The sequence below is a fragment of the Rhipicephalus sanguineus genome, chromosome 1 (assembly GCF_013339695.2).
Source record: "Rhipicephalus sanguineus isolate Rsan-2018 chromosome 1, BIME_Rsan_1.4, whole genome shotgun sequence".
Lineage (NCBI taxonomy): Eukaryota > Metazoa > Arthropoda > Arachnida > Ixodida > Ixodidae > Rhipicephalus > Rhipicephalus sanguineus.
Window position 1 is genome coordinate 205,761,373 of NC_051176.1, and position 25,083 is coordinate 205,786,455.

Below are 25,083 nucleotides of genomic sequence, written 5' to 3' on the forward strand. Positions count from 1 at the left end.
CGGCAAGCCCTAGATTCCTGCTTGTTTACTGTACAGACAGCGGGCACCGCTAAAGGCACAAATTATCGGCGGTGTCATTCGACAGCGTTGCGCCTGACGGCACACCAGCAGCTCCCGTCGCAGGTGCCCTGCGCAGAACGCGGGCCTGGTACGGGCACTGCGTCAGGAGCGGCCGGAGTGCATGCGGGGTCGCCCTGGTAAGCCATGGAGGCGGCGGCCGGCGCGTACGCATCGCTGTCGGTGCCACGTGCCGATGCTCATCTCACCTTGGTGATGGTCAGGGGCTGCCCAGTGCCTCTTCCCCCTTGCAGCCGGAAACCCCAGGGGCTGCCTCCGGCCAGGCGGACTGTTATCGCACTCCCCGCCATTACGCACTGCTTGGGCGTCCAGTCGGTTCGCTCGAAATGGGGAGCCCAGCTCGCCGAGGGCCCGGAAGAGCGTTTCTTTTCTTCGCCCGGCTTGGCAGGGCAAGCGGGCCGCCGGGTGGTGGCTGCTGCGAGCGACGAGGTTGCCCCTCCGGACATTATTTTTAGTGCCGCGATCTCCCACCACCCGACGGAGTCCGGGCCGCGTTGGCGGTGGCTCAAGGTGGACCCGGCGGCTGCCGAGTGCACCGAGGGGCGTGTCGCGCTCTCGTGCACGCTCGCACGCGACACGAAGCAACGTTATACTGCTATCTGTAGCATCCGATTGGGCAATGCCGGCGTCATTCCTATAGTAGACTACTTGTCCCGCCATAGTTTCTGAAATCCGCGTCGCAAGGGTACACATTTTTGAGTTCATTGCCACCTTTCTCTTACCAAACGAACATGTTTGTCACAGGAGTCGTTTAGCGATCATGACAAATCTAAACAACGCGTGATTGCCGACGCAGGTCGGTAAACGGAACTAAGGGAACTTGCGTATGCGCTAGTATTTACAAAGACGGATAGAGCACTTTGAGTCCAATTGGTATGCATAGAAATCTACAGATTGATGATGAAACTCCATGTACTTTTACATGGAGTTTCATCATCAATCTGTAGATTTCTATGCATACCAATTGGACTTTTTCCTGCACCCATCCCCCCCCTCACCTGACCCATTTCATGGCGTCAATCAAGTTGTATCCTCCTCCTCCCATGTACTTTTGAAACTGTCTCTTAATAGATAATTTGTTCAAACACACTTTCCATTGTATTGTTTATTTTATCGCACTTAATAAAAAATAAAATATTTAATGAACAAAAATGTTTAAACGTAGTGTCTATGTCGGCTGCACCACAAGAGACCAGCTATATGTTTCCAGGCACTTCAAAAAACGTGGAAATTTATATTGACTAATATAACCTAGGCCTTCTCTCTCCGTGTTTCTAGCTGTATGCCATTCCCTAGCCACTTGCATTTACCTCACCCTATGCCGTCAACCGTCAGGGTGCAGCGAAACTATTAGAAAATTGTGTATACCTGTGCGCAGTATATCGTCTGAAAGATGGATGAAATAAAGTAGTGTTTTAAAGGAAGAAGCTTAGTTATGAACTTGTTCTGTTGATCCTCCTTTATTAAACTTGATTCGTATAATAAAATTTCATGTACATTTGGATTCTCTTTTCTCGCTCCGTTTTCACACGGTGCAGTGAAATCTTCATTACAATACATTAGATATTAAAAGTTGGGAACCGGTCAATGAGGAAAGCTGCTGAATAGACAATTCAGTGCGATCAAGTGTTAAATTCATCAAGGGCGTTGGCGAAAAACATTCTATGCTTTGAGTGATTGACGCTGTTTGCGGAAAATTTAATACCGGGCCTTTACGTCTACAACATGGTGGAATACCTTGCTCTAAGTCTGTATCCCCATTCATATTTTGCTTACCGCTCTCTCATAACACAGGGTATCAGCGATACCTCACCAATCAGGCTTTGATCATGTTATGGGAAGAGGACGACGAAAATAATACGCGAACGTGAAAACAAGTCAAGGGGATGCAATACTGACCCATATTTATTTTCCCTACGCCAAAACGAATTACATGGAAAATGTATCGCCTACCCACGGGTTACTGTTCGCGGTCAAAACCATTGCAATATTTGTGGGTATACGTAACTTAACCGAACACATCATATGTCCCGCTCAGGAGCTCCTCGTCTCGTTTCACAGGGCTACAATGTAGGTATTGAAGCGGGGGAAGACGGTGCTTCACTGAAATAGTCGTCAAGGCTCTTCGCTTCCTCTCAGACTGTATTTTTGCATTCCACATGCTCCCGTCCTTAGGTTTTTATGTTTCCCACGCACGCGCACCGCTTTTTGTGGAACAGGAAGACTGAAGCGTTCACAGCCAGCCTGCAAGATTGACAGACAGCCAAAGGCCAAGGGAGCTCTCGGCGGAAGGAGCGCAGTGCCGTCTACACCACGCAATGTTCAGAGCCTGGAGCATTTTAGGCGATCCTGGAGGGACACCGGCCAACGAGCACTGTGCTCCTAGAAAGCCTTCGAGTCTGACAAGACTCGAAGACTCGAAGTGTCAACGGTATATTCTTCTTGTCTTTCCTTCTTTCATTTCTTTTTGCTGCTGCACAAATGTGCAGGGAATGACTCACCCTTTGTCAGTGGTCGCTTTTCATTTTGGGCAAATAACTGACACTTAGCCACGCCATAGGGACGGTGGTCGCTTCTCTTTAACCAGCAATACAATGAGATAAAAATAACACGGAAAAAATAAGGATAAAGAAAAAAAAACAAGAAAAAGCACAAGCACCCATTGTACGTCTACCTTGCCATTATGAAATGCCATCTACCGGAGTGGGCTTCTGGTATTTCCTTTATACGGCAGGCTCATAAAACGAAAGTCACTTTACTGCCACACAGTTTGTTTTATAAGAACGGGTACCAAAAATGAATGCTTTCTTAAATTCGGTGGATATGTTTCACAACAACTGATAACATGGTGGGGCATAGCTTGCTCCGTGGCCTGATATCGACAGAACGAGCGCAGATTACTGTGTAGCTCAAAATGTAACGCATCACTTTTTTATACTACATCAGTTCTGTATAAGTGAACTTTGGATTTTATAATGGCTATATACCAGTTGTGCGAGCAACCGCGTTTTCACTTGAAAATAACGAATGCTTGAAGCCACAGGGCTTGAAGAGAAGCACCGAAAGAATAGTCTTGCATTTCCAGAAGGCCGAAATTAAACCAATCAATGCAACTCATATGAAGACCTCGTCGTACATTGAACAATAGAAAGGAAACCGTAATAACAGAAAGATCATTCCCGGAAATCGAGTGATATTTGAACACCATGGTAACCTTTCGAGTGAGCAAGTGCTGACAGATAATTTCCAAAGAATGGCGCCTTTCTCGTGCGCTCCAATCGAGCAGAGAGAGGGGAAAAAAGTGCTTGTGAACTTACCTTGATATGAAAACGGAAGCTTGCAAATATACAAACATCTTTTCTTTAGAATAATCAATTTGGAACTTAAACCCCTAAAGTAAACAAGGTTTCCGGCAATTATTTGAATCTAATATCAGATCGACTTCGTGCTCTCATTGTCCTCTCTTCCCGGTCGATCTTCACCAAGCCAAAGAATACTGCGTGTGTGGCAAAGAAAATAAATAAATAAATAAATAAATAAATAAATAAATAAATAAATAAATAAATAAATAAATAAATAAAAGTAGACACTGACTTACAATATTTGGTGTGCGTAAGTAGACGCATGTAGACAAGAGGTTCTCGCAGGAAGAGGCCCAGACTTAAATGCAGACAAAAAATCACACCATCTCCGCTAAAGGGGACCACGAGGCGATGCGAAGCAGCGTTTCGGCATGTCGAGCCCGCGTTTCAGAGGGGAAGTGGAGAGGGAGAAAGTGGGCGAGGCGAAGGAGAGAGCGGGAAGTGGGAGAGGAGGTGTGTGGAAAGGGTTCGCGCATGCGCAGTAAGGGTGGTCACGCCGCACACCACCACCACCACCACCGGTTTGAACTCCGCCATAAGATGCTTCGCATCTAAAACAGTGTTCGAAACAGTAAAGCCTCAGGGTGGCTCCCTCCTCCGGCCACTTTTGAAGCATGAACGATGGGGTTCAGGTTACCAAAAGCCGAGTGTCTGTCTTGCTGCAAGCGTATACCCTGCCACGTGTATACATGAATCTTAAATGGCTTTGCTATTCCTCATTTGCTCTATAGAATGCGAGGTTAGAGAGAGAGAGAAAGCTCTTTAATGAAAAACAGAATTCTGCTGGCGTACCTAAAGGCGCCTACATGCTACTCTGTATAGGGGAGGGGAGTGAGGACAGAAAGGCCCTAGGAGGAGGAGGGCAGAAAAGGAGGAGAAAAAAAAAGAAGATAATATGATCGTGGTATGTACATGTCACAACGTAATGATGCTGATGTAAGTTAAATTACAGTTTATAAATTCGGTGAATGTCCTCGAGGAATCGGAACAGAAATTTTAAAATTTTACGTTGCTGAGAAGGAGAAGACGTAGGTCCGAGTATATTCCTGAGATCTAGCGGTGCTTGGGAAGTTGAGCATATTCTACTTTCGAGACAAGTTCTTTCATCTCAGTATGCCTGGCAATCTAATAAAATATTTTCTATTGTTTCTAGAGCACCACAGTTATCACAGTATGGGTCAGTGGTCAAACCAAGGCGGCACATGTAGCTATTGGTGAATGCTGCGTTGAGGCGAAGACGATGATAGAGCGTCTCAAGGTGACGAGGAAGGTGATGCGGAAGTCTTGTTTTTAAGTCAGGGTCTATGGAGCGGAGAAAGAGGTCTTGAGGCGAAAGATTCCATAGCTGATCCCTCTCTCGGTGGGCGTTCTTCTTTGCCATTGCTGATGCATCTATACAATAACACGGATATATTTTGACAGTGGATCAAGTAGAGAAGTTCAAGCAGATTCGTACCACTGTTGTGTTTCGCTTAAACATGGCCTAAAGCGCTGCCTGTTATAAAAGCAACTAAAACAAGGAATATTGAAAAAAAAATGTTAAAAAGAACCAAATGGTGGGTGATGCGATGTCACAGACTGAATTTTTCTAACTGAATTTGATTAGGCTAGAAAAACGGAGTCAATTTATTATCTGAACGCATTCGCCCTCGGTACAGAGATAAAAGCAAAATAAATTAAAACTAGAGTTCAAACGCATAAACGCTTTCAGATTGAAGCGAGGCTGCACGCGCGCACATACGCACACGCACGCCCTAATTCTTTCCTTACGTTGCCTGCAGAAGACCACCAATTGTAAAATAAAACAACAAAAAAACGCTAGGATATTGATTATTCTTAACTGGAAAACGGAGGTATTTTTTGAAGCCGACGTTTCTGCCCTTGGACTGAATAGAGCACACCGCTTCCGCTACTATGCAACTTCTTGTTCCACGGTCCGCAACAATGACGCAAAGTTGATATACATTCTTATGGGGGCTTCCATGATGAGTGGAATTTCGCTGTGGTGTTTACGCGAGGGAAAGGAGGAGAAGCTGCGCAAAAGCTAGAAGTATGTTACTGGATATCTCGTACAGGTGAATAATAGAATGATCGAGCCGTGACTGAGCAAAACGGGCCATTACATTTTTACGCCTGCGTCAGACGAGCGTGCTCAGCATCTATTCGAACAACCGATAGTTGAAATCCGCAAAGTATCACTTGGTTAGTTGAGATGGGTTTTTGAGAAAGCCGATTAAGCTCTCAGACTTAACTAGTTCGTTGGTTTGAAAGGTGGCTGAAAGTACTTGGATTACGCCGTTAAGTTGTTTTCTGACGACGAGGTCTTTTCTTCGCAACGCGAGGTCGATTTAGGATTCGTGCGATCTGGATATCTGGCCTCCACTCTCGTAAAGTATCACTTTCGTAAAATAAGGCGAATAAGTTCTTCTAGTGCGCGTGGGTCAAACAAAGGTGTGAAATCGAAGCTTGGAACGAGAACTATGATGGCTTAGAGCTGCGTACGGAACCGAAATAATGTGTGATATGCGTAAACGGATCGAAAGTAGACCCAATCGTGTTCGCTCGAACCGCGTGCGCCTGAGACCAGGACATGAAGCGTCAATTACTCAGCAAAAGATATGGGCCGCTTCCGGAGATGGGACAGTAATAAATGTGGGCCAGTATCGATGGCAGAGCTGTCTAAAACAAGGTTAACAAAACAAAGGACACCATGTAAGAACAAGATGGTACTAAACCAGAGAAAGGTGGCGTAAGCGAAGTTAGAGCGAGTCGACAATCGTTGACATAGAAAAAAAAAAGGATAGGCAGGTGCTATAGATTCCCTCTGGAATGACATAGAAGAACAAGCCACATGGTGCACTAATGTGCTTAAGAATACGTGTTCGTACTCAATGTCAAGCGTTGTTGACTCGCCTTTTAGACTGCACATACCCATGACACTGGCCTACATTTTACTGCATTAATTGTTATATATGCGCTCGGTAAATCCGTGCAGAAGTTGTGTCTTCGGCGTTTCCCCTTCAGGGCAGCAAGAGGACGTCGATGAGCGAGGGGGGTTTGGAGTGTCGCAGCAGGCGAGGCAGGCGTAGGACGGTCCGACTGCGGCGAGGCGAGCCCGGCCGCTTCGGGAGTACACAGTTTGCGGCCAGAGAAAACTGCGCGCGACAGGGAATGGGGCCGGCGGGCGTTACTTTTCCTGTTCGGCTCGCCTAAATTTAGCGGCCCGAGATCCGGACGGCTTTGCGGCGCTGCTCGGACCGCTGGTTCTTCTACTGCGCGGTTGTAAACGACGCCGACGTCTGTTCAGGGAGAAGCAGGCCGGCACGCGGACGCGCCGCGTGGGCGCCGTGATAAATGTGCCAGCGCTGCGTAAGGGCTGCCCATGAAGATCGCAAATGTTTTCGCTGCCTGGGCTTCGGTGTGAACGCAGGGAAGAAGCCTACTGTCAACTTCACGACACTGTGTTTGCTGGAACAGGCGATGTTTTCCACGCAAAAATGGCGTAATTGACGCCTTGCCTCGAGGCAAGAAAGCTATGGGCCAGAAGCTTTTTAAACTTTTCTTCTACACGGCATCGTGTTACTGCGACCAACACGACGCCGTTAAACCGGTTAAACGGGCGTATGGGCAAGTAGGTTGTAAAAAGGTGATAAAGTGGTGATGTTAACTAGGCTGCGCCCGATTGATACTTTGCCTCGGGGAAGGGCCGGGACTGAAAGATGAGACGCTGGCAGTATGCCCGGCCACACATGCAATAGCCTTCTAATCGTTCACATCATTGAAAAGAGAGAGAGAAGAGGGAGAAAGGAAAGACAGGGAGGTTAACCAGAAGCAGTCTCCGGTTTGCTACCCTGCACGTGGGGAGGGGAAAGGGGATGTAAAAGAATGAAAGAGAAGAAGAAGAAGAGTTTGTGACGACAGCACGCGACAAAATACTACAACAACAATAAAAAACAAACAAACAAAACGAAGTCATAACAGCAGTCCAAGTACTACACAGCAACATCAGTCATTTTTCTTCCATCAGTCATTTTCTTCCATCAGTCACAGTTTGACATTTAGTCTGGTTGCTTGGAGAAACCGCAACAACGCCTTCAGAGCGGCTCGTGCTGAAGACCGGGTAGGCCAGGGCCCTAGGATTTTCTTCTCCGTGAGAGGGCGGTTGTCCAGCTGGCCTAGTGCGGCTGAGAGGGCCGCTCTTTCGGAATTGAAGCGAGTGCACTCACAAAGAAGGTGCGCGACTGTTTCGCTGCACCCGCAGACTTCACATGACGGGCTCTCCGCCATTCCAATAATAAAGGAATATGCATTTGAGAAGGCCACTCCCAGCCATAGACGGACCAGCAAGGTGGAGTCACGTCGTGATAAGCTGGACGGGATGCGTAATTGAAGATCAGGGTCCAAGGTATGCAGCCGTGCACTTGTAAATGTCGATGATTTCCACAAGTTCAACGTTATACGACGAGCTAGCACACGAAGCTCTTTTGCGGCGTCCGATCTTGAGAGGGGAATGGTGATACTGCTGACACCGTCGTGAGCGGATCGGGCAGCTGCGTCCGCTTGGTCATTTCCCGTAATTCCACAGTGACTAGGCAGCCACTGGAATATTACTTGGTGCCCTTTTTCTATTGCTGCATGGTGGATTTGCCTAATTTCCCCGACGAGCTGCTCATGTGAGCCATGACGCAAAGCAGAGGGTAGACTTTGGAGGGCTGCTTTGCTATCGCAGAAGATAGACCACGAAGTAGGTGACTGCTCCATGACAAATTGAAGAGTAGCACGGAGCGCTACTAGTTCAGCAGCTGTAGTTGAGGTTGCGTGATACATTTTGAGCTGTATTGTGGTAGCTCTTGCAGGAATTATTACGGCGGCGGTTGAGCTTGCAGTCATAACTGAACCATCAGTGTAAATATGGGTGTGAGTGATGTACACCTCATGTAAATACAGTAGTGCAGCCTGTTTAAGGGCAACCGATGACATTCTTCTTTTCGTCGTAATTCCAGGTATGGTAAGGCGCACTTCGGGTCGATGTAGGCACCATATAGGTGAGGATGGTCTTGCTGCAGGCGTATAGTTCGATGGCAAAAAAGTACTATGGTCAGCAATAATGCGGCTGAATGTTGTATGCGGTCTTTGTGCAGGTAAAGATGCCAGATGGTGCGAAGGTACCCGGGCAAGGTGTCGAAGTGGCCATATGTGCTTGTGCGTATCAGCAATCGCAACTGCGCTTTTGTGGTTTTGCACATCGCAGACGCACGAGGCCAGCCCTACGATCTCCTCTTCTAAAAAAGCTTTATTCTAGGCCTTAAACTGTCCGTCATTCTAATTAGAAACGACCAGACGTTCATAAAAGAAAGACCTCTACTCACACGCGACTCATTAACGTTTCTTCTTGTCGAGTATATACAAAACCTGGTAAATGCTCAGACGTGTCCATGGTGTATAAGCGCCGTTTAGTTAATTCCAGTAGATTCCATTGCGGCAATGTCGATACGGGGACTAGGCCTGAGAGTTTGTAGAAGTATACTTCTTTTTGATTGTTCGGTTAAACATAGGTTTCATAGGAAGGGCGCGAATTATGATTACACAGGCAAGGGAAGCGAGCCGAGCACCACCGCTAAATCGTCTGTGCGTGTCTTAATTAGCGTACCTCATTTTATAGTTAATCGCTGGAAGTTTGATGACGAAAATGACGGGAAAACATGACTTGAAGCGAACTTACTATTCCCAGTTATGCAGCTTAGCATATATTATATATATATATATATATATATATATATATATATATATATATATATATATATATATATATATATATAAGTATTCAATTAAACATTTACTCACAACATGAACGCTTACGAGAACAAACTTAGTGGTCTTTTCACCCCTCCCCAGCTTTCTTAAGAAGCGAAGTTCTCATAAACGCTCGCATATCGACGTCGTACCAGCAAAAGTGCAAAATCACTTGCCTTACCTGTTATCGTGACGACAATGAAGTTGCTCAAAGGCTTGGTACGATGCACGCCGATAAATGTACACGATTTTCTGGCGTGTTCTGACGGGTGGAGGGAGCATTCATTCTTGCGTCTGTAGAATGCGCGCACTATTCTGTACAGGCACGCCGAAGGCGAACAAGGATGAAAGCTGCCATTCTTACTCACGCGGAAACCAACACCAGGTTCCATCAAGTTAACTCAAGTGCGTAGAATTATTTAAGCGTTTTCCCTACGACACAAAATGAAGCTTTGGCGCCAAGACGAGGAAAAACGCCGGAGAAAAAGACAAAAAAAGAGAGAGAAAGAAAGCAAAAGTTCAGGAAAACAATTTGACAGCCACAGAAGTTTTCCTTTCATTGCTTTTATTTGGATGGGCGATAATACAAGGCATTGAGGTAATATGAAGAGTTATTTCCGAAAGTGCAGATGCAGTTTTCAATATAACGAGCCAAAACAGTGTCCACAGCATAAATCGGTAGCAGTAATGTTAAACATCTTAAATATTTACATTTCACTGGTGATACTTTGTGCTACATCGCAGTGCATTAGTGCGCAAAGGTTGGAAAGCAGTCGCCTGCAAGCAAGGTCAGAGGCCGGAGGAAGATCTCGTTATATAAATGTTCATTATGCAATGCCTAGCTGCTAATTTGCCGCACACTTCGCCCCTCACTTATCCTCCCACCGTTCCTGCACGCAAGCTGAGAGGCAATCATCCAAGGTGCACTGGTTTTTTCTGAGGCACACCTTTCACGCTTTTTACAGTGAGCACAACCTTACTCCGGCCTTTTGGTTGCTTGGAGGTCAATCAGTGCTGGCATCACAACGATCACAAAAATATGTATCTGTTATACTGGTTCCTATATTTTAATTGGAAGCCTTTTGCACGATAAGAGGCAACAGTTTTATTACACGAGTTTATTCTCTCAATTTTGTACGGCACTGTCGTAGTCTCAGAAAGAATACGCCTAAGTGTCCAACAAGATAGTCAGAAAATCTGTATATGGTATTTTGTTGGAGGGGGTTCATGGATACAAGTACGCACAATACAAGGATGCCCGTGATGACTAATCAGATAAAATAGCTATTGCTCAAAGCTACCGTACATGCGCAGTAATAGAACACACGAAACCACTTGCAAGATGACTATAAATGCTAACTGAAGCAGCTTATTCGCCAGTCTACTCGCCAGTGTTTTGAAAATTTTAAGCTCTTGAAACTTTAGGCTGAAATGCGACTCACTGAAACAAACCCACCTACAGAAGTTAACTTTGTAGCGTTGAATTATGGGAGACGAAACGAAGGCTGAATTTGGTCACGACTGATCACATTGCAGTGTTGCAAGATATTGTTACTTTTAACATGAGGCGAAATGCCACCCAATAATAACACCTGGCGGTGACAGGTTTACAGATGCACGGGACAAGAGAGGCACAAGGCTTTCTCTGGCACTGTATTGGCTGCTGACACCTAGCAGCATGGAGATACACGCGTCCACGCTGTGGCGCGTCTAGAGCTTCTTTATGCTTTTGAGGCTAGCAAGAATGTGCACACCAGAATATATGTATATACGAGAGTGTAGGAAGAACCTCCAAAAGAAAAATTTAATCGTATTTACTTGGAAAGAAAGCTTTCAAGTTGAATGAAAAGGGGTTGTATTTGCGACCAAAGTAAGGCACCACCGCCTTTCTAATGCTCTGCAAGCTCGGACAGTCAGCCTGCTCTCAGTTGAATAAGTGAGAGCAAATAAAATAAAATATATTTATGCGTAACCTGAATGGAAGTGTTTTATAAATTTGTCATGTCATATCAGTTGATAGCTAGTCTTTTCTCATTAATCATATTATTAACCACGGAATTGAATTCATGCATATTGTTTGAACGACTAGAGAGGCCAGATGTTCGCGAAGAGAAATTGCGATGAACAGTTGACGTGAACAATGCGCCGTCGCTATCGCTGCCAGGCATATACCGGGAAAAGTGTCGCGCTCCCTTGCCGACGCCCCTGTGCTTAGTGGAACGCCTCAGCAGAATAGATGTCACTGTCGGCACTCTCTTATCAGACACTCCTTAATGCGCTGCATGATATGTTCCAAAGAATAAGCGCCCAAAGAATATTTCTCTCTGCCTCTGCTCCGGTGACTCTATCGTCCGCGCGCGCTCCCTTATCTTCCCGCCCTACTTCTTCGTTGGCGCGCTCTTACCGGCGCTGCATTCGTTTCATAACAGTGAGAAGGCTGAAGGGGTCGGCGCTTCTTGGATCGTCGCCAAGCGATTGTAATTTTTACTTTTCTCCCAGAAGCAGTAGTATCTCACGGACGTAGAAAGTCGTGGAAGTGACGTCGCTTTTGCAAAGATGAGACAGTAAAGATACCCGAACGAGATCGCCCGTGTCTATAAAACAAGAACTGTAGGTGTCGCGAATTCTCTGCTAACAAAAAAAAAAAGAAATCAGACGCTACATAGCGGGAGATGCGTACTCCTTAATATTGCAGCTGCTCAGCTAAAGACAATACTGTGCCGATAAAACGGACCTCTGGATGCTCTTGCACACGAGCTGGTTGAACTTAATTGAGGCGTATTACAGCTTGATCATTTTTGCTGGCATAAAGTATCACTCGCAATCACCTCGCCATCTTCACTGGCCGTGCTACACAGAAATTAGGCGTCGAATTTCGAACCTTACTATACTCAATTTCATGCTTTGCGTGCACCGCCGTCGAAGTTACGCAGGTTTCGCGGTCACACGTGTTCGTGTGAACGATGCGCGAACCAGCACGTCAAGGTCTGATACAAGAAAAAACAGAAACGCTAAGAAAAAATAATGACACGCCAGAATAATCTAAAACAACATATTAAAAGTGGTATAACACAGTTTGTTCGTTTTTAAGGTGTAGATATTTTGCCGTGTATTATTCAGCCTAAATGAAAAAAAAATCAATCCGACGTAATAGCTCGTGAAAAACAGCGAACTACGTCATCGTGCGAAAGCAGCTATGCAGGAAGTCTTGCTGGTCATCACAGCGTATCCCATTATGTATGAAATGGAGCCTGGTGGGAGTCGAAATTCGAGTAATCAGCATCTTTTTAATTGTGACCTTAGCAAACAGCCCGAGGGGGCATCCATAAGAGCAGTAACGCAAATTATGCAAACAACCTAATACTCTATCTAAGCACAGATAGTAATTTCTGCATAATATTTGATGCAATCATTGTCCTTGTGCGTATACACATTCAGAAATACGTATATAATCTAGATACACCACTCCAGAAGTGTACACATCTGCCAGCCTTATTACTGTCATCCGTAGATTTTTTTTCTGTTTGTTCGGTCTTTTCCTTGAAAACACACGCCCCCGCTGCTTGCACGTTGAATTAGAGCGAAACCTTGCTGCTTATTTTTTCATCAAATTGGCACGTCGCAAAGAGGCAAGTTTCCTTTGTGTTCGCGGCGTCCAGGATGATCGACCATACTTGCCAGGTAACAGGTGGTGTGCGCGAATGCCAAAAATAAAGGGGAAAGCGTGCCAAGCCAAGTCAGCCGCGCGGTCTTTGTTTCTCACCAGATCGCTCACGTGCACCGCCGTTTGCCGGTTTTGTTCATGTGAGACATGTACGCACATATGCTCTCACCAACCACAACAAAATTATTTCCTTCTTTCGAAAAAAGTGCTTCTCATTGTCGAAGTGCTTCCGCTGATATTACGTTCGCTACCACGAGTGGCCGACGCCGATTCGTTCGAACACTCCTGTATATGGCAGCCGAAACGTTATTTAATGTCAGTACTGTTTTCGGCAGATCTTCGCGTTTTTCAACGTGCTTTCTTAACGCGGCGATATCGATGGCAGGATTGATACCGTCGAGTGTAAATCGTGCTTTGTAAAAAAAAATGCTTTTGTGTCTGATGGTAACTTAAATATTTCTTCTGTCATTACAGAAGCTGCACGAAGGTCGTTGAAATGTACCATTGTCACGCTATGATTACATACACACGCACAAAAATAACTGTTTGTGGAGTGAATAAATCAAGTAGTGTCCTAGCTCATTTGTTTGAGCAAGTGACAACATGTTTCTTTTTTTTTTTAATCGTGAGCACCTGTTGCAGCCATTCAACTTAGAGATTATCTCAAGATTGCGTCCGATTGTAAGCACCACTTAGGCTCGTGAGATGCGGTTGTCGACGTTTGAAGAGAAGTCTGACAAATCCTTTTCGAAGGCGTTGCGTAACGAATTGACACAGCAGTATACTTACAAGAGTTAGTTAAGGGGTAGCAAGAGCAGCAAGAGCAGCAACTGCAGAGGCAGCAAGAAGGACTTCGTACGAAGTCAGAGCCTCAACAAGCAGCTGTAGAAAAATATGCTGATAGTGAACGCTCGTTTGCCTATCTGACTACAATTTCGTATTGTATGTATAGCCTCGAAGATCACCAAAACATCGCTTTCGCTTCTGACATTACTATGTTACTTTTTTCTGTCGGAACCTCAACATTCTCCACCACATTTCGTAGTTATCATAGGCACGAAAAGATATGTCGAGGTGCTATACCCCCCAAAAATACTGTGTGTCTGTGTAGATTTTGGGACTCTTGAATACCTTTAGAAGCAATCAAAATCTGTTGTAACACAATATATGGCAATTGTCATAGCATGTTCTGTTAATATTCTGACAGTCATATTGCACTGGCGTTGTAAGAACGCCCCAATACGCAGAGGACGTGTGAGGCGTGCTTCACGCTATGGAATGTGGTTGTCGGGAATGTGCGCGCACATAGAGGAATGGAGCTTTCGCGATAACACAGAACAATACTGGCTGGTTCTTTCTCCTGTACTACAGACCACCTTTAAACAGACAACCCACACATACGACGGAATACTAGAAGAGGTTAAGAAGGGACCGCACAGCACCATGTTGTTACACTGAAAGCAGGTCACAAACAAATTCAGATGGCACTACATGAGAGCGCTGCTTCAGCACGCATCCAGTAGGGCCTCTCTGGCGCGTGACAGCATCTGTAAAAAAGATAAACAGCAGAGTAAGATGGCTGCATGGAGCCCATTTAAGCGACATCAGGACTTTTAAATATTCTATAACAAATACGCTAACCTAGTTGGTACTTTGATCTTGAATATTGAGCTTATGCAGCTCAATTATGCAGCTGACCCTGTTGCCAATATAGACACCAATAAAGCCGGTGGCCTAGATGGCATTTCAGCTCGGTTAGTAAAAGATAATATCCATACCTTGGGTCTCATCCTATGTCACGTATTCAACCATTGCTTGCGCACATCAAGGTACCCATCCTGATTAAAAAACGCCAAAGTTGTGCCGGTATATAAAATGGCGATCGCTCTGATCCTTCGAGCTATCAGCCTATATCCGTTTTAAGCATTATAAATACCATATTCGAGAAGATTCTTGGAAAACGAATGCGCATATTCCTTGAAAAATATCGTGCATTTTACCCGTAGCAACATGGATTTAGATCGCATCATACCACTCAACTGCTGTATTATTGTTATCACAGAAGATTAACACAGCATTACACAACAACCTTCTTGTAGCTGTTGTTTTACTAAATGCTGAAGTAATGCCAACATTTCAAATCAATTTTTGAGGCAATGCGTTGGCTAGCCTGATCCCACTTCACTGATATGTTTTGTCCACATATGTGCATACGGGATACAAAGGGTTAAATAATAAGTAAATACGTACGTTGCTCTAGAACAAAGTATGTTACGCTCGATTTATTCCCGCTGCAGCATTTCTTTGAAGCGTATAAAGTTACTTTTCCTAATGCACTTCAGGTGCCGTAACACAGCATGGCATGGTTTTCAATGTGTTGCGCACAGACAGCCAAAATGTCAAACGGACGCGCCGCAGTGGGTGAGTAGTAATAGCGTTCTGATCTTAAGAGAAACAGTCGCCACTTTAATTACAAGTCCCCGCGACCGTACTTCGATAGGGGTGGAATGCAAAAAATGATCGTGCACCCAACATTGAGTTCGCACGCTACAAAACTCGGATCTGCGATACCTTTTATAGAGCCGTTGCGTTGATTTGTCACGTTCAACAGAAGTTGATGAAACGTCGAACAAAGCGAAATGACTGCGTGGTCAGACTGAACACCTGACGTATACTTGCGGGAATGTACCGCCAGACAGGACTTCAAATGCAGGAGGAGCGTTCACGTTTTAGCAACAATTTGAGGGAGAGCTGTGTTTTGGTGACACCATTTGAGGGATGAAAACTTGTGTGAATGGGTTTCTACAATTTTCATGGCACAGTCGAGAATGTTAATCATGTACTGTTGCGAATACGTGCTTGAATGCACATTGATTGCGATCGAATGCTCATGTTAGGTCAGCGTGCGGCGTGCAGCAACCAGTGCCAGGGTGTGCCGTCCTGTAGTAAGCCGACGCCATACACGGGATATCCAGGGCATCATTTACTCGTCTTTCTCTCAAGACTGATGACACATACACGGTGGGCGAAGCTTTAAAGGTCAAGCAGGCTGATGTATATACTGACCCACGATGGCGATCCGTCGCCAAATCTGCCTGCAGTGGCATCGTCGGGGATGGGAGTTGGGGGAACAGGGGGGCGCGGCCCCATTCAGGAGAGTCGGTGCCAACGGTTGATCTGCTTGGGCGCTGCGGCCATTGCGTCAGTCCAGTGTTGCTGCGCCAGGCCACGGGCGAACATGAACGATCCGAGGACGACGCGTCCCAGGCATCGGTCTGCACGAAGCCGCAAGTCGGCGGGGAGAGATAAAGGAAGGTGAGCCTTTTCAGAATTCAGCACACCTATATAGCCGGCTTCGCGGGCGGCACAGTCGCACTTCCGGCGAGTTACAACGCGCATCGTAAGATTATGAGAAACTCACTAGCCAATCGGCGTGTGCACTCTATTAGAAATCGTGATGAGGTGATTAATTTCACTGAAGTGTCACCAGAGGATTCTGGAATGCCTCGGGCAAAGTGCCGCAGAAGCTTAGCTGAACGAATATACAAAAAATGCATTCCAGCGTGTAAAACCACCAAACAGGTGATCTGGACAAGTAATCAAGACTGAGTGTTCGTAATATCTGATGTGATATATTTAAAGTGAGGAATACACGTGGCCACTTCATTGAATGTTAAAAGAAATTATGGCATCGCCAGCACTCATCGCAGAATTGTAAAACGTTGAAAAGAAACATGATACGCCCCTTTGTACAGGTGTCAACGGGGCGGATTATCGCAGGCTCTTCGTCGGGACCCATTATCGTAATGACCGAACAGCGAATTCTTGACCGAATTTCTCGATTTCATTACGCGATCAAGAACAAATTTCACAATCGAATTTCTTGATCGTAATTGGCTCATTTACGCAAGCTGCAGAAGGGAGCAGAAAAGTTATGAGAAATTTGACCCCGATCGGGCTTAATCGCGACCAGCATTGCACCGTGTGACACCGGTATAACACAAAGCGAAGTAGGTATGAAGAACTGATTAGGTGAAGATGTTGATACGTGTAGCTGTTGTCCGGCTATAGAACCTGTTGAATTATAGCGAACAGTCAAAGTGAACAAGTTACAGTGAAACCTCGGTGATACGAATCTCATGGGACCACCAAAAATATTCTTATCATCCGAAATTCGTATCACCAGAATGCATAGAAAATTAGCATGCGACGAAAGAAAGCTGGCGTACATTTTCATTTATTGTTTTTCAGGGCCGCAGCAACGTCAGGAAGAACCCTGAATTATCGTCAGTTAAATTTTTAGATGTCGGCAATCATACCAGCACTCGTAAATATACGACCCGTACACGCGTATTTAATTAATGAACCAGGTGCGTTGTGGCCCGCGACAGCAGTAGCCCCTTCCAAATTTTAGTATGCTTTTTTGCATGACACCGGATTACTGCAGCGAAAGTAACGAAACAAGCGCTTCGACGCGGTGGATCAAGGCCACAAAGTTGCAGAACCACGGTCCTGTGTTATGATTTTGTTATCGCGGAGGTGTTGGGGATGTTTTTTGGGAGATTTACGGCCATGCCCGCACAAGTGCGACCTCAACGGTCGCGCATGTTGACGTTGTGAGGCCCGACTCCTTCGCCAAGACCGTCCTCGCCTTCTTTCGGTCCTCGTCCACCTTTCATAGGATGTCTGATGCACGACGCAGACACGTGTAGACACAGTACAACGACAACAGGCCGCATCGACGCGTCAGAAAAAAAAAAAGTATGGCGCTAATGTCCTCTGTAATGTAAACGCGAATGCACACGGAGGCACATAAGAGCCTCAAAGATACGCGCACACAATCTCGGAGGCCGTGAGCGTCTCTGAAGGTTTATTCTGGCCGTAAGAAAAGTGTTTTTCTTACACAGTGATTCTAATGACTTGGCGGTGCGGCGCGCATGCCCACGCTTGCGTTTCCGCGCTCGCACGCGCTTGGCGCGTCTTCCGCGACAACGCGGACAGCACCTCTTCGTACCTGGGCGGTAGCGTACGTTCGTATCAAACGTCGCTGGGTGAAAATAGCTTCGCAACAACCGTACTCCATTACACTGCAAGCCAATGGCCCTTGGCCGGGGCCAACGAAAAATTCCTATCACCCCGAAATTCGTATGAGCTGTGATCGTATCACCGAGGTTTCACGGTATAGCGAATTTTATGAGCACACGCGAATACGAAGGAAGCCTCTTGTTTCCCCTTGGTGCGCGCAGATGAAGATGGAAAGCTATTGAAGTTTTGAAAGTATTAGTGCAATCGTTTGAGTTGATGGCGAGTCGCTCAGTAGCTATAAGATAAGTTTAGTACCGACTGACTACGGGTATAGTGACCTCATGCAGGCACTAATGCCTGATATTGGCGATACTGTGTAGGTTTAGGACGCTAAAGACCGTTAATTAATAGCTTCTTTCGCTTCATTACACATTCACTAGAAAGAACCGCTCACACATCTTTCATCTTCCATTTTATTCAAGTGCGAGTGAGCAGGCATATTGTAGCAGGAAGGGCGATAACATTATAAGACACGGCTGTATCCCACGCATACAGAAACGGTGCTCCGCACGCCTACGTCACACTACCAGTTACGAGGAACACGTTCATGCTTGAAACGGAAGTCAGACCCGAACTGGCTAGTTTCGTGTGGCAACGTGCCTAGCATGCTTCTGCATATGATTATAACGACACAATAAATTAGGAATACAGAACCCATCATACACTCCCGTGTAACATACACACTCGAGCCTATAGTTGCATAGCTCGTCACAGTATCTCGTTAAGAACAGAGTCTAGTATGAAGGCTCGTGGCGCGCACGCGTAGGCGTCACTAGTTCACAATTGTAGCACGTCTCGCTCAAATTTGCAGCCACACTTGTACATATCGGGAGAATTATGCAAAATATATCTGCTTCGAACAGCAATCGCCTTCAAAATTTAAACACAATTGTAAACCGCGAAATTGGCAATTGAAAACCTAATTATAAGTGCTGTGGTGCTAATATTACATTTGCATTATTTATGTGGCAAGCATGTGACCTTGATCCAGTCATTAAGATGTTCTAATTTTAACGGCGGATGAGCCGTAGTTTTTCTTTCCGTTCAGAAATGATTGTATGATTAATTGTGGCTGCTCCCTACACGTTTTCGAGAACAAAAGGAGAGGACGCTTAAGCTTGGCCTTTAAAAGTGGAACGCGATAGCGTTTCGGGCCCCCCGTTCGCATCGCCTTCTCATTCGCTTGCCATGCTGGCAACTCGCCATGCACGGCAACCGTGGCGAGAGGAAAGGAATGTCTGTACGCGTGAAATTTGCCGTCGCAAACTCTCCTAGGGCGCCTACTGCAGGTACAGTTGCGAAGTACTCCCTGCGCCATTAGTCATAATTTTGCAAAGAACGAAGTACTCCCTACGCGGCTGCAATTCAATACGCCTGCCGCGGTTTTGTGGTGGTTACGATGCTCTCTACTGACCCAGAAGTCGCGGGTGTGATCCCGACCGCGGCGGTCACGTTTCGATGGAGGCGAAATGCCGTGTACTGTGAGATGTCAGTGCACGTTAAAGAACACCAGATGGTCGAAATTTCCAGAGCTCCCCATCACTGCGTGCCTCATAACCATATCGTGGTTTTGGCACGTAAAACCCCAGAAATTATTGAGAAATGACGGGCACCTACGCAGCTGCATACCGTTGATGACATGGCTTCTTGCTGAGCCCTTTGTATATAATGGGTGGGCATCTTTGAACTGCTCACCTATTACGCATTTCCCAGGGTGTGACGCCTGGTGCAGTTCCATGCTGCTGCTCTGCAATATTACGTCTTTTAACTGGGCTCGTCGCCCTAAAAGACGCCTGTATAGGGTATTTTTCCAAAGCAGTTTCAAGCACTGGCGTGGAACGGTGGTAGACACTCGACCGCAACGCAGAATACCTTGGTTCGATTCCGGCTCGATAGATGGATTAAGGAACTTTATTGAGGTCCAACAGGTCGTGCTAGTTTCCTAGCCCGAAGCGGGCCGCTCCCGGCTCGAACCCTGATTTTTATTGTTTGCGTCCATCGGGATTTTTCTTTCACGGACAACGACACCGACACCGCCTATTCTGCGAAACAGGCTCTTTACAGTTGTCATGTTAATACGCATCAATAAAACTAAGGGAAAGTAAGGTTACTTCGAAAGTGCGTTATAGGAAGGAAGTCAACAGATGAAAACTGCGTTAAACGCTGACGCTGTTTCGCGGCGCTTAGAGAACTGAAACGCGGAGTTAACAGCGGTATGCAGCCAATTATTTCATGCCACAACAACATGAGCAGACCTCGAAGGACTTTGCCAAACCAGTAGAGTACTTCTCTCACTTGGCTAATGTACACAACTTCCAAACGGAATACAGAAGCGCTGAAGAAACAAGGTCGAAACAGTATAGACAAACACGTCTGTCTTTTTGTCCTTGTTTCTTTAGCGCTTCTGTTTTCAATTTCCAAGAATGAACCAACTTGAACAATAAAATATTTTAGTGTACAACTTCACACTTCCCCTGAACACGTATGTGTGAATCAGGGGAGCCCGGGGACGGATATGGAAGGCGGTTGAACAAACAAATAGAACCCTGGCGTTTCGTCAGGTAAAAAAATATATATATAGCCATGTTGCATTAACGTTCAACAGCCACTCGACGGCATTTTCTCGCCGCTGCGTGATAAAGAAAGGCCAACTCAGAAAGTTTACAGACAAACAATGAATAAACGACGCGTAAGACGATTTTGTGTGAGGGAATTATTTCCTTAATCTAAACAATACTCTTTGCCGAATTCTGGCGGACTGGTAATCTGTTATGACACTGAATAAGGCGTAAAAAATAGCATGTATCGAGCAATATTTAACGGCCATATACAGGGTGTTTCAGCTAAAAAGCACCAAGTATTAAAAAATTAAGCATAGGCGCTACGCCTCTCCAATTAGCGCAGTAGTGTTCAGAGCCATATAAAGGACGTCAGAATATTTTTACCAATCCGCCAAGCTCGGCAATTAACAAAAATTGCCTAATGAACTTTTCAAATAGTAACTTTAGAGAAAAGTTTTCAATAGAAAAGTTGTAGCGCTTCATCAGAAACGTCAAACTTTTCAATCTGTGTTAAGATAACTCCCTTGCTTAATTTTTTTCCGACCTTTCTTTAAAGCGCGCAAGTTTTAAAAAATACACTGCAAACCGTTTCACACCCTCATAGGTGTATTTGCGATAAAACACCTATCGTACACCCTTTTTTTCTGTCAATATTATCCGAAAGGGTGTAATGTCTTCTTTGCACACCCTTCGCACACCCTTTTTTCATTTTTGGGTGTACAATGGGTGTATGTTCTGTTAAACACCCATGGGTGTTCTTTGGATTTTACACCTATGGGTCAATTCACGCAGTGAATTGACCCATAGGTGTAAACAGGTATCGTTGTACTGCTGAATGCAATTAACTGAGACATTGAACACCACGGGCAACGCCTCCTGAAACCACGGGTCACCACCCTGTTCGACAGAGCGTCTTGGCACAGGATACTGTTTCGCGAGGCACCTGAGTGTGAAGCTACCTGCTCGTGAATCAGTAATGGTTCACCTTGGTCTGTTAAGCTTGCCACTCAATTTTCATTCTTTTAGTTGTGCATCACAAGTCTGCTGTAATTGCAAAGACGCATGTATTTTGCCTACTTTATTAGGCAAGTGGTAGTGAAAATAAAATATAGTATTGTCGTGCCTGAGGTTCTGAATGCAGTGAGTCAACTGATGTTACTTATTTTGAGCTCACATATATTTAAGCCTTTACATCCAGATTTATTTTTGAGAAATCATTTCCAAAATAATTTCATTTATTGCTTAATTGGATTGACACGTTGAATGAATGCCCGAAATACATTCGGAATAATATATGTATTTGTTTAGCATTCATAAGCATTTGTTCAGTTTAGAGACAGTTGGCTTCACTACTCTGTGATCATCGCAAACACCTCTCCTAACGCTTAATCTATAGCATACATATACAGTGAAATGTCGTTGACACGATTCTGCATAATACGTTTTTTAGCCTAATACGTTTTCGTTTTTATTTCCTGCCAACATCCCTTGAAAATAATGCATTTTCATGAGTTTAATACCATCACATTTTTGCCAAAACTGGATAATACGACCGCGAAAGTGGATCTTGACCGATATATCGAGAAATCCTGCGTTTATTCTTCGCTATGACAGCTCTCACCGCGTTCCAACAAGCCACGATCTGCGCGTAGCAGAGCCGCTGAGACCACAGCAGCACCAGTTTAGCGGCGAAAAGATCGCTGCTAGGCGATCTTTTCTTTGAGATTCAGGGGCGTAGCCAGAGGGGGGGTTGGGGGGGTTGAACCCCCCCCCCCCCGAAATTTTTCAGTTTTGCTTGCATATATACACACGCACACATACAAACGCACGCACGAACATACATAAAGTATGGTTGAACCCCCCCCCCCCCGAAAAAAAATTCTGGCTACGCCCCTGTTGAGATTATATATATACATATATATTGCCGCTTTATGAGGGCCTCCCCTTCAGTGAAGGGAGACTTTAAGCCTTGCTTGTAGTCAAGCAGCCCTTACTGTGTCGTCGCAATGCTTACTGCGATTCGAATACACTGTGTAAAGCATAACAAAACATAACACTGCCGCAGAAAGAAAGCTGCGCCCACGCGACCCAACAACGGCCGGGGCGCCACCTCCTCTGCCGGCGCCATGGAGGAAGGAAAACTAAGGAGAGGCCCTGACGTCACATTCGTGAAGCCTTCACATCGCAAACACCCGCATCGCCTCCTAGCGAAGGCGCAGCGAAACATTTCGCGACTTCCGTCGCGACGTTTGCAAGCGCATGCGCGCATCGCGAAACTTTCCAGCCTTTTTTTTTGTTTGTTTGTTTTTCGCCGTGCAAGCGGTGTAGTCGACTCACGCTTGCTGCTCTTTGTGTGTGTTCTTTAGGAAAGCTACGCAATGCCCAGCTGTTGCGTATACCCTGTGCAAATCGCGTGCACTACGGACAGTACCGGGTGTCACTTTTCATGTGTACGTATACGTTCGCTTCATTACTGATCACTAAGGCATGGTATTTGCGTGCGAAGCTCTCGGATGTGCGCTCTGTTGCTTATTACTCATTCTGTCAACTCGGAACACACGTGAAATTTTGTTTTGGGCGTCTGACGCGCCGTACATACCATGCGCTGGTAGCATCGTACGTTTTAGAGGCTGTGTCGTTCAAACAAAAGGGCAATAAACTTTTGTTGTTGTTATCGGACTACGTGATATATGTATTGTGCGGTGTGCGCTCGCTGCGTGCTTGTGTTGTGTGCGCACTGGAATTACAAACTTTACATGCACGGTCGCGTATACAATACACCGCGGTGTCCTCTTTTCGACGTGAAGTTACGTGAACTATAGGTTGGCGCTGCGCCGAATAGCTTACTCCATATACACGTGCAAAGAACTGCTAATCGGGCAATAGATCTGGAAATCGGGCTACGAGAGAGGAAAAGAAAGGCCTAACGCCCAGCAGAAGGCGTAAGTCACTGCTAGGTGAGTCCGAATACGATGAGGCAGGGGCTGAATGTTTTTGATTACGGCACGTACCGGTACTTTCTGTACTGTTGCGCAAAAACGCTCCACGAAGAATTTCAGCACGCAGCGCTCGGGCCTGCCACGCACGAACAGCCTGGTAAACGTCTGCTTGCAACATTTTACTGCGTGCGAACCGCACAATAAGCGCTAAGTTTACGCCGGGACTACAGGTTCGAGCAGAAGCGAACCACAGCGGAGAGCACGCCGCGGGGCGTCTGCTGTTTTGTTTGCCCCATACCGGTTTGTTTGCCCCATAAATCTGACGTCACTTCCGCCACACTTTTCGCAATGCATTGGGATACGATAGGGGCTCTCCTTAGTTTTTCCTTCCTCCATGGCCGGCGCAGCCGCCGCGCGTGCGCAGCGCGCGGAACAGCTCTATCACCACGTGACTTAAGCAACGCGCTCAGACACGCCGCCGGACCAGCCGGACTCCATCGTTTTCTGCGTGTGTTGTGCATTGCCTCCCGATCGGTCGAGTTTTGCAATCGGTGTGTTTCGGTTGTTTGAAGTGTGCGTGCGCTTTGTGCTCGTCCTTTACCTTCTGCCAGTGCTGCTTATTACGAAGATGCACTATACTCAAAGGGAGACCTGCAGCTTCATATCGTGGAGCACTCGAACTGAAACGGTATGTACACTCTAATCACGGTAACGTTTAGGACAGCATAAAAAGACATGTAACCTATAATTTATAAGTTACATGGCTGTTACAGCAATTTTATCTTTGTGTTTTCTTCATTTCCCTCTCTCATAAAGGTTACATCGACAGTAGCGTGCCAAGTTAAAAGCTAAAGCACCGCGATGAGCATTGTAACCTTTAGATTGTAACTTATATAAGCGCAATGACTCATCCGTCAGGGGACCTACACTATGGAGTGGAAGTTTATTGATCAATGTGTCACATCGCGATCTGTCTTGTTCAAGGCTGGCTTTATCAATTGAACAGCGGATGATGTACACACAGAACGGGTCTTGACAGCAGAAAAGCAAATCACAGAAGCAGCGATTTTACATTGCGGCATACTGAGGCAAGCGATGGTGGGGTATGAACTAAAACTGGAGTTCAATAAGGTGAGCCCGCTTCCAAAACCCGTAATTTATGAAGTGACATAATCTGCACAGACATCGGCAGAAGCACAAGAACGAAAAACTATCGTATGTTGGTCAAATGTTTGTGCTAAACAACTTATTAAGTAGCTCTTATATCTATTTTGCTTTTAAGCCGCAGAAGTAATTAATTTGCCTCCGGGAAGCTTCGCATATGGCGACAAGATAAAGTACTGTGAGCACACGACAACCGACCAAATTAAACTGACGATGCGATCGAAGAACCATCCCGTGGCGCGAGAAAAATATTTTTCCGAGACTCGCAATACAATTTATTCCAATTTCGCTGTCGTGTTGTCTAGTTTGTTTCTTTTTTTTCGCGTTATAATTAACGGATCGTAAAGTGCAGCAAACGTCACGGGACAACATAGCACCAAACACGCTTAACCGTCATCAATTCGCCAACACGGGAGAAAAAGATGCCGCTGAGTTCA

At 45.7% G+C, this 25,083-nt stretch overlaps 2 protein-coding genes across 2 annotated transcripts in view; both read right to left on the minus strand.

The window, feature by feature from the left end:
* The window catches only part of LOC119406117 (synaptopodin-2), a 128,566-nt gene extending 127,977 nt beyond the window's left edge, over positions 1 to 589 (minus strand). Inside the window, exon 1 of the mRNA XM_037672958.2 lies at positions 267 to 589. Coding sequence (XP_037528886.1) covers positions 267 to 524 — 258 coding nt within the window. The 5' untranslated portion in view covers positions 525 to 589. The remainder of the gene's footprint in view (positions 1 to 266) is intronic.
* Positions 590 to 9,781: 9,192 nt separating this feature from the next.
* LOC119406149 (synaptotagmin-15) overlaps positions 9,782 to 25,083 on the minus strand; it is a 323,761-nt gene continuing 308,459 nt past the window's right edge. The window contains exons 9-10 of the mRNA XM_037672960.2: positions 15,964 to 16,172; positions 9,782 to 14,444 (exon numbers count right to left, since the gene is read on the minus strand). Of these exons, the coding sequence (XP_037528888.1) occupies positions 16,048 to 16,172 (125 nt within the window). The 3' untranslated portion in view covers positions 9,782 to 14,444; positions 15,964 to 16,047. The remainder of the gene's footprint in view (positions 14,445 to 15,963; positions 16,173 to 25,083) is intronic.